The following is an 18,448-nucleotide window of genomic DNA, read 5'->3' on the forward strand; positions in this document are numbered from 1 at the left end:
GTTCAATTTTTTTAACAATATAATTAAGGTATATTTTTGTGTACAATCATAGGAGATAAATATACAACAATTTATCGGTAATTGTCTTATCCCTTTAGATCCCTGAATTAAATATTGCGCATTGCGCAATATAAGTTTACTAAATAACTTTTACTTTATCATAATTATTGGTATTTACATTACAAACAGGAGACAATAAACTTTAACTCAGGGATATAAAGGGATAAGACATTGGAAAAGAAATTGGTGTACATCCCCAATGATGATAAACATTGAATAAAATCATCCTTATTAAATAATGAGCATTGCGCATTATAAGTTTACAAAACAAGTTTATCATAATTATTGGTATTTACATTTCAAACAGGAGACAATAAACTTTACCTCAGGGATATAAAGGGATAAGACATTGGAAAAGAAATTGGTGTCCATCCCCAATGATCATAAACATTAAATAAAATCATCCTGAATAAATAATACGCATTGCGCAATATAAGTTTACAAAATAAGTTTTACTTTATCATAATTATTGGTATTTACATTACAAACAGGAGACAATAAACTTTAACTCAGGGATATAAAGGGATAAGACATTGGAAAAGAAATTGGTGTACATCCCCAATGATGATAAACATTGAATAAAATCATCCTTATTAAATAATGAGCATTGCGCATTATAAGTTTACAAAACAAGTTTATCATAATTATTGGTATTTACATTTCAAACAGGAGACAATAAACTTTACCTCAGGGATATAAAGGGATAAGACATTGGAAAAGAAATTGGTGTCCATCCCCAATGATCATAAACATTAAATAAAATCATCCTGAATAAATAATACGCATTGCGCAATATAAGTTTACAAAATAAGTTTTACTTTATCATAATTATTGGTATTTACATTACAAACAGGAGACAATAAACTTTAACTCAGGGATATAAAGGGATAAGACATTGGAAAAGAAATTGGTGTACATCCCCAATGATGATAAACATTGAATAAAATCATCCTTATTAAATAATGAGCATTGCGCATTATAAGTTTACAAAACAAGTTTATCATAAATATTGGTATTTACATTTCAAACAGAAGACAATAAACTTTAACTCAGGGATATAAAGGGATAAGACATTGGACAAGAAATTGGTGTACATTCCAATTATTTGTATAATACCAAAAAAAATTTACAAATTTGATTTTGATTAAATTTAATTAAAAAAGAATGGAGCAACGTGTTTATGAAACTTTGGGTACCAGTACTAAAACCCCTTACGTTATCTTTATTTTAATAAAATAAGGAGGGTGTTTATTTGTGCTCAACAGGCAGTTTGTGTGAAAGCACTGAAAAATGCATAAATATAGATAAATTAATATAAATGGATTTTGCATACAAATTAATCAGCAGAATTCCTTATTTTATCAAATGGACCACCTAAAAAAGTAAGAAAAAAACACTTAGTTTAAAGATTCTCATAATGTATGTACTGAGGGTTCTCGCTAACCGCTGAACTGAAATGATTCTTCTTTACAATGTAGCTTCTCACAGGTCCTGGGAAGGTTTATAACTATTTTAGGTGAGGGTAATGCCCCTAGAAAAGTCCCCATCCCTCCCACTACTCTTGTTGCGTAGCCACTAGTGGAAGGATAAAGGATTAAAATTAAAGGACATTTGAAATTATTTGGATTTTGCTAATTAATCTATCCTCTTTGAAACAGATTGAAAAAAACACAAACATTATTTAATTTTAATCTGACATATTAAGGTTAACAAACAGCAGGGATCTAAGGGATAGGACAATGGCCGATGAGTTGAGATAGGACCCTAATGATGATTGATGATACAAAATATAATGTTTTAAAACTGAAATAAAAAATGGGTGAGGGGTTAACTTCTCCCTACCCCCACCTAAAGTGCCCCTAGAGGCTACTAGTATTGATATAATTGAATAGATTAGGTGATAATTTTTTTTTCAAAGTGTATATTGTTGTAAAAAGTTTGTTAAAGAAAGATAGAAAAAAAGGTAAAGATAAGAGGCATAAATAAGTTTTTTTCTTTCTCAATTTGGTTGGCACTACCAATTAACGTGTAAAATTATATCTAGCATTGTTGTTCAACAAATCTCATTTCTCAACGATGTCCAAGTTGAACCAAATTCATTAATATTTTATATTATTTTTATATTGAGCTTAAAGATTCTAAAAAAATAGCACATTAATATTTTTAAACCTGTTCAAGAAATGGATATATGTGAACATTGTGACACGTGGCTAACGATGTCAAATAAAGTTTTTTGGGGTCAAGGGATTCCGCCTACTCATACTTTTTGATGTCTTGTGCCAAACAAAATATGTATCATTTTTAACATCTTTGGTATGACGTACATTAGGGTGGGTCGATTTTGGACATTTTTTTATGAGACCATAGCGGGGATCTGCAAATGATTTTTATGAGTATAATACACCTCTGGATGATTTAAAATTTATCCTAAGTCTTAAAACCGCTAATGACCAGACATTTAATTGTATAGTTATTTGTAAATGGGTGTCGAAAAATTTATTGAATCAGAACTATGGCTTCATAGTGCCCCCAGGAAGGGCATTGAGGAGCAGAATCAGGAACTTTTGACCGTTTCAAAAAATCTCGTTCCTAGCCTGAGAAAATCTCAAAAAACCTCTACAAATTGAACAATTCTCAATGAACCTTAAAAAAATGGTGGTTTATTAGGCATTTCTAAGGCTAGGAACAAGATATTTTGAAATAGACAAAGGTTCCTGATCATACTCTTCAAGGCCTTTAAGTCAGAAATTTTATTTAAGTTAATTTTATCTGTTGCACATCCTCTCTTTGTATAATTCTGATATGAACCAGTCTTAACGTATATTCAAGTTTGCATCCTACTCATGAATCCCCTTGACATAGGGAAATAATGTAAAGTAAAGGGATATAAACATAAAAGTTGCAGAAGGGTCATGTGTGTGTGTGTGAGTGTGTGTGTGTGAGTGTGTGTAGAGTGATTGCATAGAAATAAATCTGTCAAAGTGAGAAAGTAAGATTTATGTTGAAAACTTTGTCAGAATTGATGCAAAGCCTGAAGAACTCTGATAACCATGGCAAACTTGTTCCAATACTTTTTTGTTTTGTTTCTATAGTGTATAATTATCATAATCTGTGTCTGTCCGTCTGTCTGTTTATAATATTTGCGACAAAATGTTAGGTGAAGATTCCAAAGTTCAATATGCCTCAACTCTAAGCTGTATAAACATTAGCCTTTTGGAGTTGTCAGAATTTCTGCAAAGCCTGTCTGCCTGTATTACTCTGATAACCATGGCAAACTTTTTTGGATACTTCTTTGTTTTTTTTTTGTAGCGTATAATGAATATGATCAACGTCTGTCTGTCTGTCTGTCTATGATTTTTGTTAAAAGTGAAAAAGAACAAATAGTGTCCACTCTGAGGTGTTATTAAAATGCCTGAAACTTCTTGTGAAGATTGATTTATAGTACAAGTTTTTTATTGTTTAAAAAAAAATGACTAAGTTGATAAATTCTTCATATGGATGTTTTTACCCTTGTTTTGTTAAACTTGTAATAACATTAGGAAAACATAAGAAAGAAAGTATATGCATTATCAACTTTAGCAGATAGCAAGAAAGAAGTCTACAATTACAGAAAAAATGTTAAATTTTTGTTTAACATTTTTATTATTTTTGGCAAAAGATGAACCAAGAAAGCGTTCTATTTAAAGTTACAATCTTATATGTGTAAAATAATTAACTCTTTAATTGTTGTCCAAAACTTTAAATTTTGATGGAAATACCACTAATCTCAGGAGCCAAAAGTTAATAACTTAAGGGCTAGAGGCAATGCTTGTAAGAAACATATATACTTGTTTACACTAATCAGTATGCTAGACATTTGAAATTATATGTATTGCTTTTTTATTATTCTAACATTTCTTATAAGGAGAAACACAACATACTTTTTTGCTTTAAAGTATTTTCCACAGATTTAGTTACAAAACACAAAAGTATAACTTTATTACAGTGGCTTTGTCAACAAAAGCTAAAGCTGCTCTGAGTAAAATCAAGTTTTGATTGGTTTCTATACTAGTGTAGAATACACAACAATATCAAGATGTATTCTTTGCAAGGTTGTTAAATAATTTTTAATACTTTACTTAGCAATAACAAATTGTAAAAAGTACATTAAATTTTTAATGAGAATTATAATTCAAGTAAAATTAAATTTTCTCAAGTGAAATAGTAATGTTAATAGGTAATTGTAACAATTCTAGGGTAAAATCCAAAGTGATAAGACAATGCTTCTGTTGATTAAAATTACTGGTTAAAACATTTAAACACTCTACTTAATGAACCAACCAATCAAAATTCTTCAAAGTGTCCAAAGTTGTTGAGCCAATGAATAAAAATGCGTTATTATAATTACATTTGTAATAAAATAATCTTGATCAAATTAACATTAGCTAAAGTTTATTTAAAGCTAATTCTTGTTATAATTTTATAATGTTTGGCTAACTTTTAATTGATTAGCTTATTTAATTGGATGCAGATCCAAAGAATTCTATTTTGAGCAATTTCATCAGAAATACAGCCCAAATGAATATTTAGGAATTAATATTGTTTACTTCTGTTGCTTTTCACAGTTTGTGTAAAATTATTTGTTTTGTAGAGGAGTGCTATACAATACATTTGCTTTAAAAAATAACAACTTTTCATTTTTATTTATAATTGCTTTATCAATAGATTTTAAATTTAGTATTTACTTAGTTAGAAAAATTTTAGTATAGATAATTGGAAATGTTTATTGTCTCCTTCTATATAACATATTTTTAAGCTTATTTTTAAGTAATATCTTTTAAGTTGTAAAGTTCAGCTCTTACAGTTAAATTAAGAAACAAAATTCTGTAATTAATTAAGTCTCCATTTAATCATTAAATTAACATAAGCACATAATAATCAAGATTAAAATAAATTTTGTTTAAAATCTTGCTAAACTTTCTTCTATTCTATTGTATTTACAACTATTTGCTTTGCTTACATAGTATTTACAATGTATTGAGATGAAATAAAATTGTAGGTTCATGTGTTTAAACCTTAAATCTAGACATATGTTATACATCTGTGGGAGTGCATTCACATTACAGAAATAGGAAAACAAATAACCTAAGCTTAGAGCATAAAATTGAATAATTCTTTAATTTTAAAGTGTTAACTAATCTGTCTGTCTGTAAAAATGATATTTTCTCAGCTGCAATGTAAGATAGATGTATAAAATATCTTTCAGTAATTCATATTAATAATAACTTTCTTATCTTCTTTTAGATTGTATTACAAAGCTGTAAAATCTTTAGATAAAATATGATTTATTCAAATGAGAAGGGCTTTAATTATCTTAAACATCTTACTAGATCATTAGCTTTGAATGTTTGTTTTATATTCCTGATATCTTAACCCTATATATAGTTTTGACTTTTGCTTTCATACTTGTTCCTGTTTTACATTCTATAATACAATGTAAAGAATTTGTATATCTAAATAATTGATGAAAGGTCTAGAAATGTTACATCTATTATGCCAATTTAAATATATGTATATGTACTGTATGTGTACCTATGAATTTAAAATATTTTATTCTATTTGCATATGAGGTCTTTCTAAAGTGGTTTCCATTAACCACCATACAAACCATGACTGCTTGCCTGCAGCATCTCCAGGAAAAAGAATAATACACATAATTTCCTACATTCCGTGCTTTCAACACTGTAGAAATTCTTGAACCACATTACAGAAAGTTCTCTTTTCTCTGGGGGTGTTATGCTGGGAAGAAGATTGCACTATCAAGAATTCTCCTTGTTGTATTATCAAGTTTGGGAAAGAAGGGACTTAACACAATTAATGAATGTGCAAACATACTTTGATGCAGTTAGGCTTTTTTTGTAGTACATGGGAGATATTCTTTGATTTGCTTTTGATTGCATGGTGTTTGATTTTTTTCATTTGATTATTTGGTCGTAACTAATGCAATGCAATTTGTTTGTATTTATTATTGTACTGACAATTTTTAACATCTGATAATAAATCCTACAGCTTATTTGTTTTGTTTTTAAGCAAATAAATATCAGATGAAGAACATTTGAAATAATTTCTCTTATTTAGACATGTTTGATTAAGAAAAGATAATCTTTCTTTACATTTAATGGTCGAATGACCTAATTATATTTCTCATGTTTCATCAATCCATAAACTATTCAATAAACACCTACAAATTTCTAAACCTTAATTTCCTAACATCACAGTATACATTCCATGATTAGCAGCATAAGGTGGCACTACTCCACTCCACATGCAAGAAAGGCATGCATGGATGCCTTCTTTCAAATTCTGACTTCCTCCAGAGGACACTCCTTGAGGTTGTGTTATCTATGCTTTGAAGAAGTGTGTGCCAAATAGACAACCGATTAATACACATTCATAAAATAGACAAGTACATCTAGTATTAATAGTTGTTTTTGCAGTATTTATAATGGCTAAGAAAATCCATTTGACTACTTTCAAATTCTGGTTTCCTTCAAGGGACACTCCTTGGAGTTTTTATTATTATTTCCAATAATACCAAACTTATACTACATGAATGGCTAATGTAATATTATGAATTACTATTCTTTTTTGTTGAAATTTTCTTTGTTTACATAAGACTATTGGATATGAGAATGAAAGGTATCAACATTTACATAAACCCAGCTTGTCAATAAAATGGAAGTATGTTAAAATCTCTGCCTGAACCACATCAAAGTTTTAATAAAAAAATGGATATATTTGTGCTATGCCAATTGTTTAACTAGCAACTGCCAATTTTGATTCAGCTACAATCATTCAAATTTTTACAATCTCAGAAAACAAATTTTTGTTAAAGAGTAGCTCCATTTTATTTATTTAGAAAACAAAAGAGCCACTCTTTAATCTGTTGAAGAGAAAAGTATTCAACTCCAATGGGAAAAATGTTACAATTCTCTCCATATGTTTTCTACCTTTGTCAGATTTAAACAATAGATTTATAGGAATAGATATACATTTTAGAAGAGCTATTAAGGCTGAAACTGAATTGGCCCCCTATTTAGAATATGAGAAAATATTATTTAATAAAAGTTATTAAATAAAAGAAAAAAAACCTTGGGTACTTGATCCTAAATTTTTGATTGGTTGGGTCAGCACTAGCAGTGTCCAAGAGATGATTTTAATTTTTTTATATTTTTGAGAATGAACTTCAATTTATTCTTAATTATTTTATCCTTTAAGATTCCTTATTTTTGAAAATGATTCTTGTATTAAATATTTCTCTATTCTATAACTTTAAACATTGATTCCATAGTCATAGGAAATATCAGTAAACATAAAACTTTATATGCTATTATCATAGAATTAGATTTAATGTGTAAGGATGTTTAAGTTTGGAAAAAGCCTCATAAAGAGATGGAAATTAGCAAGGGTCTTAAGGGATAAGACAATGGATGTTAAATTGATGTACATTCTCAATGAGGGAAAGTTTAAATAATTTAAGTTTTTAGAGCCCATGAATAAAATAACATGGTCTTAAAACTTTTGGTGTGAGTGTAACTTTCAGTCCAATGCCACCTTCCTCCCTGGTAATAAAAGGATTTTGAAGGAAAAATAGTATACAACCTTTTCTTTCCTACATTATTTTACTGAGGCTATGGTATACCTACATTCCTGGAAACCAATATTCCTTGTTACATTCAGAATTATACATAATAAAAAGTAGGAGAATGTCTGTCCTTCTGTTTGTACATCTGAAGCTTAACATCATGGTAACCGCTAAACTTGTTGGGCTTTACTCATTAGAGAATGTACCTACTGGTTTTGTGTTGGTTTTTTGAAGTTTTTATTGTTGGTTTTCATTAGAAATGTTTTGATAATATCTCTATAGCTTTAAGAACAACTCTATAATTATATATGAAGGGGACTATCCATTAACTCTTGGGGCAAAGGCCCTTGAGGCTAGTGCAGAGCAGCTAGTACATAAAAAATTGTAAGATGTTTATGTATTCTAAGATCTAAATAACTGTCTTTCATTAAAGTTTTTATATTGATTCTTTCATTCTAATTTTAATTTGTTTATCAGAGATGAGGAATATTAACCTTCAAGCCAAAAATATATGAACAATTTTTTTCACTCTTTTCATTAAACTTTTTATGCACAATTTTAATTGGTTCTAATTTAAAAAGCATGATTCCAGTTTGAATGACAGGTAATCATTAGTCCAAAACTGTATGCAAGTTAAAAAGTTCCAAGAAAATCATTGCTTTGTTTTGTACATTTCAGTATGAAAACGTTTTAAACAATGTACAAATTTGGACCCTAAATTTGCCATCATCTCCTTTTCTGTATACTTTGATAAAACTGTTACATTTTCTATTAGAGAAATGGGGATAAGGTAATGAAAAATTAATTTATCATAACCTCAAGTATTGCAGTGAAAAATCTCCCATTTAAATTTAAAAATTCTGTCTTTTATTTAAAAACCAACTGATGATTTGTTAAAAATATACAATTAAACTGTGTATTGGACTAATCAAATAAAAATAACATCTTTTAATAGAAACTTTGTCGATCACTCTAAATCATTTTTATACTAAATTTACAAAATGCTAATAATATTCTTTTTTTTACAAAAAAAACAATTGTAATTAAGAAATCAGCAATCTTCTCTATCCTATAATTAAACATTTAAATATTGGGGATGTTTAATATTTTGCTGTAATACTTATCTCTAAATCCTAGAATATATCAATATTCTCAAGATGGTGTCTAAAAGTATAGCTGGCCTGGTTTCAAAGTCCTGGTAAGAATATTTAATATTCACAAGATGGTGTCTAAAAGTATAGCTGGCCCGGTTTCAAAGTCCTGGTAAGAACATATCAATATTCTCAAGATGGTGTCTAAAAGTATAGCTGGCCCGGTTTCAAAGTCCTGGTAAGAACATATCAATATTGTCAAGATAGTGTCTAAAAGTATAGCTGGCCCGGTTTCAAAGTTCGAGTAATTACAAATTTTGAACAATCAACATCTAATAACATCTGGAACTTTTATCAAATTTTGATTAGCTTGTTCATTAAGTTGATCATCAAAATGTTTCAATAAATAATTGTAGTCTACAGAAGGGGTAATTTGCTCATCATCATTAGTTATATACATCAATTTATCTTGATATTATGTAACTTTTCTATTGTTATGCAATAATAAAAATAAATCCATGGAACTGGGCTAATATTGTGTTGTCCAGTATTTTATTATTCAATCATAGCTGCACACACACGCACACACACACACATACACACTCCTTTACAGACTTATACACACATTAATTCAGAGAATTGAAGGATTAAGCAATTATGGGTTAAACCATTATAAGAATAATGTTAGCTTACAATAAAAATGGGACATTGAAAATTACACTGGTACCCAAAGTTTTTAAATCTTGATTTGTTGGTTTCAAACAGAAAGTAATCAAATTGTTCAACCAATAGTCATATTCTACTACAGATGTAAATTAGTTTATCATTATTAGGGAAGTTTATTAATTAATCATACATTATCTTATCCCCCCAGATCCCTGCATAAACCATTATTATAAAAGTGCAAATGGTACAGAAATAAAAAAATACAGAGGAAGGTGTCATGACAACAATTTATAATGATAAAGTTTTCTTATTTGTCCATTTGACAACTTTGGGGACTTTTATTGAATTTTGATTGGTTGGTTCATTAAGTTGAGTGTCCAAACGGTTCACAACAACTAATTGTAATCTACAAAACGGGTAATTTTTGTGTGTATCAATTTATCTGCCATTGCATTGTTCTATTCCTTTAATTAGATACCTGCTATAAATATCACCCTTCTATTTTAACATGATATCTATCTATCTATTCCTCTCTCTCTCTCTCTCTCTCTCTCTCTCTCTCTCTCTCTCTCTCTCTCTCTCTCTCTCTCTCTCTCTCTCTCTCTCTCTCTCTCTCTCTCTCTCTCTCTCTCTCTCTCTCTCTCTCTCTCTCTCTCTCTCTCTCTCTCTCTCTCTCTCTCTCTCAACTCAATCTCTCTCTCTCTCAACTCAATTTCTCTCTCTCTCTCTCTCTCTCTCTCTCTCTCTCTCTCTCTCTCTCTCTCTCTCTCTCTCTCTCTCTCTCTCTCTCTCTCTCTCTCTCTCTCTCTCTCTCTCTCTTTCTATCTAACTATCTATCTTTCTTTCTTTCTTTCTCTTTCCATGACTTTCTAACTATATATTTCTCTTTCTATCTCTAACTCTCTCTCTCCCTATCTCCCTATCTATCTCTCTCTCTCTCTCTCTTTTTCTATCCATCTATATATTTGTGTAATATTTTTTTCTCTTTTTATCTGTCTATCCACCTCTCTCTTTATCCTTTTTTCACTCTCTGTCTCTCTCTCTCTCTTTTTCATGCTTTCTCTCTCTCTCTCTCTATCTTTCTCTCCCTATCTGTCTATATAACTCAATCTCAAAGAAGAAACTTCATTAAAATTCAGGAATTTCATGTAAAGTTTTGGCGGCGGCTGATAATCATTTTCTTTTATACTTATTTGTCTGTTGGGGGTGATTGGAATAATTTAGGCGGTGGTGGTTACATCCTTCCCCCCATTCAGAAAATGGACCCCTCTTTAATAGCGCCCCCTCTATCACTTCAAAGTAGTAAAATGCAGGGAAGGGGGGGACATTGGGCTGTTTATTACACTAGTTCTCAAAATATTATAATATCATTATCTTATTTTTTGGTATAACAACTTTGGGGAATTTTATTTTAATTTTGATCGGTTGGTCCATTAAGTCGGATGTCCAAACGTTTTAACCACTTAATGTATCTGCAGAAGAGGTAATTTATTTTAGAATCATTGGGAATGTACATCAATTTATCGGCCATTGTCTTTTCACTTAGATTATTAGTTAAAATGTGTATCTACAAAATTTTGATATACTGGGGGGTTTTTAAAAGGTCCTTTGTAGTATTATGGTATGTTGTACTACAAAACTGCTTCTATAAATTTTAAATTCTTTTGTAACTCTGCGTAATTTTAAAATAGCGAATCTACTCTATAAGGTAAGTATGTCTGAGTCTATTTGTAGGCATCTTCTTTCTTTACTAACCCTTCATATTTTCAAAATGTCATTGCTATCGCAAATATATAATGTTTTATCATGATACTTAAATGATGAAAAAAGCTTAGGTTTATTAAAATTTAATAACTTTGTTGTTATGTACTGTAAAATTTAAGATTAGCATGATCGACAGATCAACGGATCAGGTGAGTTATATTTTGAATGCTCATTGAATCTACACAACAAATTTCAGCCGTCAATCTTCAAAAGTAGCTGAGAAATTTAAATTTTCCCTATTTCTTCTACTACGGTCAGACAAACTAACATTTAGAATTGTAGAGTAGTTTAGCATCTAATAGTCTTTTTACGAGAGTAGTTATCATATCGTATTATAAACAGCTTTCCACGGAAATAAAAAAAACAATTTAAGATTAAATCCAGATTTGTTAGCCCCGAGAGGATGAAGCATCAATGAAACTAGTAATAATTTTATGGTTTATTTTAATACACGTGTAAAATAATCTATAATAAGATGCTATCCATTATTTTCCAGTAGGGCTGAAAACCGGTTCTAATCCAGCTAAAATTAATCGGTTTCGCAGCTGGAAAATTATGTTATTACAGCGCTACTTGTTAAAGTTTTCTACTTTGTAATGTGCAGCACAATTCTAAAGTAGTTGTAATTTGTTTTAAGTTTCTCTTAATTAAATTTAGAATATTATCGACGAATGGACCACATTAACCCCCACCCTTTTTAAGGCCCACTTATTGGGATAACACAATGGACAATAAATTGTTATAAAACATTAAAATGAAGTTTGTTAGCAACGAAAACTGAAATTAATTTTAAGTTTTTTATTTTATTATCTGTAAAAATTGTATGCTATCCGATGCTATACATGATTTTTCAGTATGTCTGAGAACTGATCCTAATCCAACGGATATTTTTCTGTTTCGGAGCCATACTGGACACAAAATCAACCCTTTCTGTAGAATACAATTAATGGTTGAAAGTTTTGGGTACTGCTACTTTTTTGGAAAAAAAATTAAAACTTTGAGTACTAGTATAATTTACAGTCCCCTGGGCTTTCATTACCCGTACCTAACCTAACTTAAGATGGTTTTTTTCTTTTAAAACTTTTACTTCTGACAGAGAGAGAGAGGAGACTGGTACCCAAAGTTTTGAAAGAAAGTTCTCTAATTGGATGGCTCAAAAACTTTGGGTACTTTCATTAAATCTTGATTGGTTGTTACAAACTACAACAAGGATAATTTTGTTTATCACCACTAGGGATCTACATCAATTTATTGTCCATTGTCTTATCCCTTAAGATCCCTTATTTCTGGTCCACTTTCAAATAAGGGGAAATTGCCTAATTTAATTTTGCTTATATATTTATGTCAGAGTTTTAACCTTTTCCTTAAATTAAGAAAAACACAAGGATGACAACAACCAAAAAAGCAAAGTTTTAAAATCTGAAAAATACAGTATATTTTCATTTTTAGGCTTTGAATATATATATTTAGATACTTAACATCAAATGGTGTATTTTGTTATCCTAGGCATCATTATTGCAAAAAATCGAATTAATAATATGATTATTTTATACAAAAAGTTGTTGTCAAAAAAAGATTAAAATCTGCATGTTTGAAATGGACATTTTAGTGAGAATTATAGCTAGAGTTATAGCAACTCATAAATGGTAAATGTATATTTAAAAGTTTCAAATCGATAGGACAATTCAAAGATGTCTAAATTAACGACAGGGACTAAATGTTCCGAACTGACTGACGGATATAAATACTGGAATATACAATCCCTGCAAATATGGCTTGATATCCTACCCCACCCCAGGGATGGAGGGGACACTGGGCTGTTTATTACATGAGTACTCATAGTGTTTATAATAACGTTTTCTTAATCTTTGGCTTAACAACTTTGGGAACATTAACCCCTTACAGTCGGGCCCATTGCCGCACCTTAATCAGTCGGGGGGGGGGGGGGGGGGGGGGGGGGGGGCGTTCAACGCCCCCCCCATGTTATCTCAGTTCCTATTAGAGCTAGAGGGTTAAATTTTTTTGTGTAAGTCCCCTGTGTTATGATTAATTTCCGACCTTAAGTAAGTCAAGGTCAATTTTCGCTTCCTTCACCCTTTTATTTAGCAACCTTTGTTTTTAGGTCCTTTTTTACTTAAAAATTTCAAACGGCTGTAATTTTTTTATTTTTAAAGCTAGAATAAAAATTTTTTTGCAGAAAATGTTAATCTTTATGTAAATTTTATATTTCAAATATCAAAATATAAATTTCAGCGGCCGCAGCTGTACTTGGCAGCTGCCAGCCGCCGCAGTCGGCGGTCGGCGGGCAAACGGCGGCGGATCTTTATGAAATTTTAATACGTTATGTAGACATGTAAGAAAAGCTTAAGTTTAAAATTTGATATCTCTAAGTCAAAAATTGCGGCCACAGGAGCCATTTAAAGATTTCTGGAGACCTGGAGGATCAGGACCTGCAGGATCATACCTGGAACCTGAAATTGACTTGAACACTTGTATTTAATATGAGGATGTACTACTAGAGGATATTTTAGTATTTTGGTAAAATAAAATGTTTTTTTTAAGTCAAAAAAATATTTTTGCTCTTTACCTGGATGACCCTGCCAGGTTTGCTGGCATCCTGTGCCCGCCAGGATGGAGATATTCAAAAAATTCCAACTATCGGTTATGTGTCATACCCAAACTTAAAAAGTCACGCAGTTTGAGCTCTTTATCTTTCACACACAGAAAATGAGATATAAAAACGCCCCCCCCCCCCCCCGACCGTTAAGGGTTAAGTTAATTTCAATTTCAACCACTAATTGTGATTTTCCGAAGGGGCAATTTTGTGAATCAACATTGGAGATGTACAACAATTTATATCAGCCATTGCCTTATCCCTTTAGATCCCTGGCAAAGAATGACTTAATCCGTTGCAGATGAATCAAACAAAACAGATAAAAATGGTTGAAACATTTGGACACTCACTTGATGAACCATCCAATCAAAATTCAAAACAGGTCCCCAAAGTTGCTGAGCCAACGAATAACAAATCGTTACTCCAAAACCTTGGGGACTAGCGAAATAAACAGCCTAATGTCCACTTCCTCCCTGTTAAAGATGACTTGATCCGTTGCAGATATAAAGTTAGATGAATCAAACTAAACAGATGAAAAATATATAAATTACAATTAGTGGTTGAAACATTTGTACACTCAACAAACAAGGTCCCTAAAGTTGCTAAGCCAACAAATAAGAAAACATTATCATAAAACTTTGGGGACTAGCGTAATAAACCGCCCAATGTCCCCTCCCTCCCTGACAAAGAAAGACTTGATCCGTTGCAGATATAAAGTTAGATGAATCAAACTATCCCAGATAAAAATTCTATAGATTACAATTAGTGGTTGAAACATTTGTACACTCAACAAACAAGGTCCCCAAAGTTGCTAAGCTTACGAATTAGAAAACTTTACCATAAAACTTTGGGGACTAGCGTAAAAAAACCGCCCAATATCCCCTCCCTCCCTGACAAAGAATGACTTGATCCGTTGCAGATATAAAGTTAGATGAATCAAAGTATACCCAGATAAAAATATTTCATGGAAAAAGAAATAGTTCGTATCATATTATAGACATCTTTCCGCGGAAATAAAAATAAAAAAAATATAGAAACCAGTTTTGTTAGCCCCGAAGGTACGAAGGCCGGGCTAAACAAAACTGATATTAATTTTAAGACTTTTATATTTTTATTCGTGGAAAATTTTCTGTAATATGATGCCATACATGATTTTTCAGTGTGACTAAGAAGCGGATTTACAGGGAATATTAATCGGTTCCGAAGCCATACTTTAAAAATCCTTCCTTCACTAAAATTTTAGAAACAATTTTAGCATTTTATCTAAAATACAAAGTAGTACGATGGTTATCCATTCATCTGTTAGTCAGTCCCTTTTTCTAAGGAAAATAATCATCATTTTTAAATTGATTTAATTCCCTAAGTTTGATTTTCCTTTTGCTGCTATGCATATGGTGTATGTTAGTTGTATGCAGCAGGGCTCGGCAGCTGCTCGACAGCCGCGTATTAACAGGGATATAAAGAATCAAGACAATGCAAACAAATTGATGTACACCCCTAATGATGACAGACAAAATATGCCCTTATTTAGATTGAAATTAGTGGTTGAATTATCATTGTAAAACTTTTGGGACTAGTGTAACAAACCTTTCTGCTGTGTAAGCCTCATTAAAATCGTCATATTATAAGTTTTAAATTCAGCTATATGTCTAAACCTGTTCCTTAACAAATAATCTTATTTTTTTGCCCACAAGCGGATTTAAATTTGTGGCTTATGCGCGGCTTACGCGCGGCTGCCGAGCCCTCATTGTATGTACAAATGAGAAGCTTGCGTACTTTTTGTATTTGGAGGTAAATTTGAAGAAATCGGTGCTTCCCCCACCCCCTAAAATTTTCAAAAAATAATGGTGGTCGTATATTTTCCTTTCCCTACCTCATGCGTGAAGTCCTAACCTGACGTCACCTAAAGTATTAAACCCCCCTTAACAAAATATGAGAGACACTTAGGAGCCGATTTTTAAAAGTGATACTTTTCTATAATTAGGGTCGGTCCGTCCGTCCGCACGTCCGTCCGAGATAGTTAGCTTTTATTCGTTAATTTAGGCATGTTAGAATTGTCCTATCGATTTCAAACTTTGCATGGTGATTCCTGTAGTAGTTAGGTACGATTAAAAAAGCGTAGCAACTCTATAATCGTTACCAGAATGTCCGTAAGTCCATTTTAAACATGTTGATTTTTTTTACTTTTTTAATAACATTTTTTTATGTGATAAATCATCCGATTGATCAGAATTTTTAATTACTGATTCCTATTACAATAAGGTACAATATTATGAGCGAAGCATCTCTATAATCAAGTATTAAAAATGTCAGTATGTCCTTAAACAGAATTCTGTATTAAAGGTTTTGCAACAAATTTACGTATAATTTTGTCAAACGTTATATTTTCATATTTTGTATATTCAGTTCTGACACTCAACAAAAGTTAATGTTCGTCTGTCATATCGTTTCAGAGCTTCGCTTTTATGGATGTTGTCTTCCTTGTTAATTTGGATATTCCTATATACAAATATTATACGGCTATAAGTTGAAAAATTAATATGTAAAGAAATCTTGAATGTGTCAATAAAAAACATTTACATCAAATGCTTTGTTGAATTCAAAGTGACATAAATTAACAAGAAATACAATAAATTTAAATAATTTTTGTTCAAAAAAAAAACTATATAAAACGAAAAGTTACATTTAAATTAATTCACAACCCTTTTGTTCTTCCATTTAATAATTATCAAACATGAAATTGAAATAAAGCTTATAATTATGTGTCCTATCACTATATACAAACAAACAAACAAACATCCACTTACTTTTTCCTCCCCAAAAAAAAACAATTTGTCTTACCTTTACATTCTTGAGCTCTAGTCTGTTATCAGTCCATCTAAAATTATAAATCATTATTATTGGTTGAAACGTTAGGACACTAAACTTAATGAATCAACAAATCAAAATTCAACTCCAGTCTGTTAACAGTCCATCTAAAATTAAAAATCAACATTATTATTAAAGTAATTGGTTGAAACGTTTAGACACTAAACCAATCAAAATTCATCGAAAATTATAAATCAACATTATTATAATCGATATATACACCATTTAAACGATCCCCTCCTACTTAATGAACGAACTGACCAATAAATAAGGACCATTGTAGCAACCTAAATTGTAAAAAAAAATTCTTCTATCAATATATCCACGTATTGTGTATACTATATCCATTATTATTATTAAATGACAAGGATGACAAAATCTATTAGCATCGAAGTTTACAAATTATTTGGAATGGAGGGGACATCTGACAGTAATTCACACTGGTACCAAAAGTTTTATTATCTTTATTCGTTGGCTCAAAAACTTTGGGTACTTTTATTAATTTTTAATGGTTAGTTTGCTAGAAGTGTCCAAACTTTCAACAAAGCTACAGAAGTGGCAATCTTGTTTATTATAATTAGAGATGCATATTAATTGTTCGTCCATTGTCTTATCTATGAAGATCCTTGTAAGCACAGTTTAAAATCAAAAGACAAAACATTGTAAAGTTGCTAAAGTTATATACATCGGATCCAAATAATATTTTTAAAACAGAGACCCTATTATTAAAAGTTACATTAAAAAGTGGACACAAAAATAGTTTAATACCATCCCAAGGCTTTTATCTAAAACTAAAATGGCCCAAAACAATAAAGGGTTTATCTTTTTTTACGCAGCACATTTATCTTCTTATCACTCTTAATAAGTCTTATCTACAAACAGATATTTACTGAAAATGTCATAATATTCATTAAATCTAAGTAATGTAAGTATTTCCCCCCCCCCTCTTCCCCTATTTTATTTACTTTTACTTTTTAAAACTAAAATTGAAAGGTGAGGTTCGACTTACCTCACCCCTTATCTCAAGTGCTTCTAGGGGCGCAACAGCATGACTTATTTTTGTCAGGGAGAGAGGGGATATTGGGCTGTTTATTACACTAGTCTCCAAAGTTTTATAATAACCTTTTCTTATTCATTGTCTTAAAATTTTTTTGTGACCTTTATTGAATTTTAATTAGTTGGTTCATCAAGTTCAGTGTACAAACGTTCAACCAATAATTGTAATCCACGTGGGGGTAAGGGGGGATGTACATCAATTTATCGGACATTGTCTTATCCCCTTAGATACCTGAATTTTTGCAATGTTGCATTAACTTTGATTGGCGCACGAAGGCTATTTTTGATTATTTCACAACAAAATATTATGTTTATTCAAAATGGATGAAAAAATAATTTTTTTGCAAGAAGGAAGAAGACCTTCGACTCTAAATTACACTGGTACCCAAAATTTATAACCGCGTTATGTTATTCATTTTCTCAAAAAACTTTGGGTACTTCTAAGACAGTGGCTGATAAATTTATGTACATCCCAAATGATGATATACAAAATGTTTGGACTCTCAACTTAATTAACAAACCTATAAAATTCCAATAAAAGCCCCCAAAGCCAACGATTAAGAAAACTTTGGGGACTATGGTAATAAATTGTCCCCTCCCTCTCTGATAATCATCTGTTTTACAAATAAGATATAATAATATTTTACAAACATTATAGAAATATACAAAAAACAACAGTGGATTTTTAAACTCACAGGCAAATTC

At 30.8% G+C, this 18,448-nt stretch overlaps 1 protein-coding gene across 1 annotated transcript in view; it reads right to left on the reverse strand.

Moving 5' to 3' along the window:
• The window catches only part of LOC145333965 (gamma-aminobutyric acid receptor subunit alpha-6-like), a 162,902-nt gene that overhangs the window by 72,003 nt on the left and 72,451 nt on the right, over nt 1-18,448 (reverse strand). Inside the window, exon 4 of the mRNA XM_080179226.1 lies at nt 16,661-16,697. Coding sequence (XP_080035352.1) covers nt 16,661-16,697 — 37 coding nt within the window. The remainder of the gene's footprint in view (nt 1-16,660; nt 16,698-18,448) is intronic.

This window comes from Acartia tonsa, chromosome 12, assembly GCF_053477335.1.
Source record: "Acartia tonsa isolate MP-2025a chromosome 12, ASM5347733v1, whole genome shotgun sequence".
In the NCBI taxonomy this organism is placed as follows: domain Eukaryota; kingdom Metazoa; phylum Arthropoda; class Copepoda; order Calanoida; family Acartiidae; genus Acartia; species Acartia tonsa.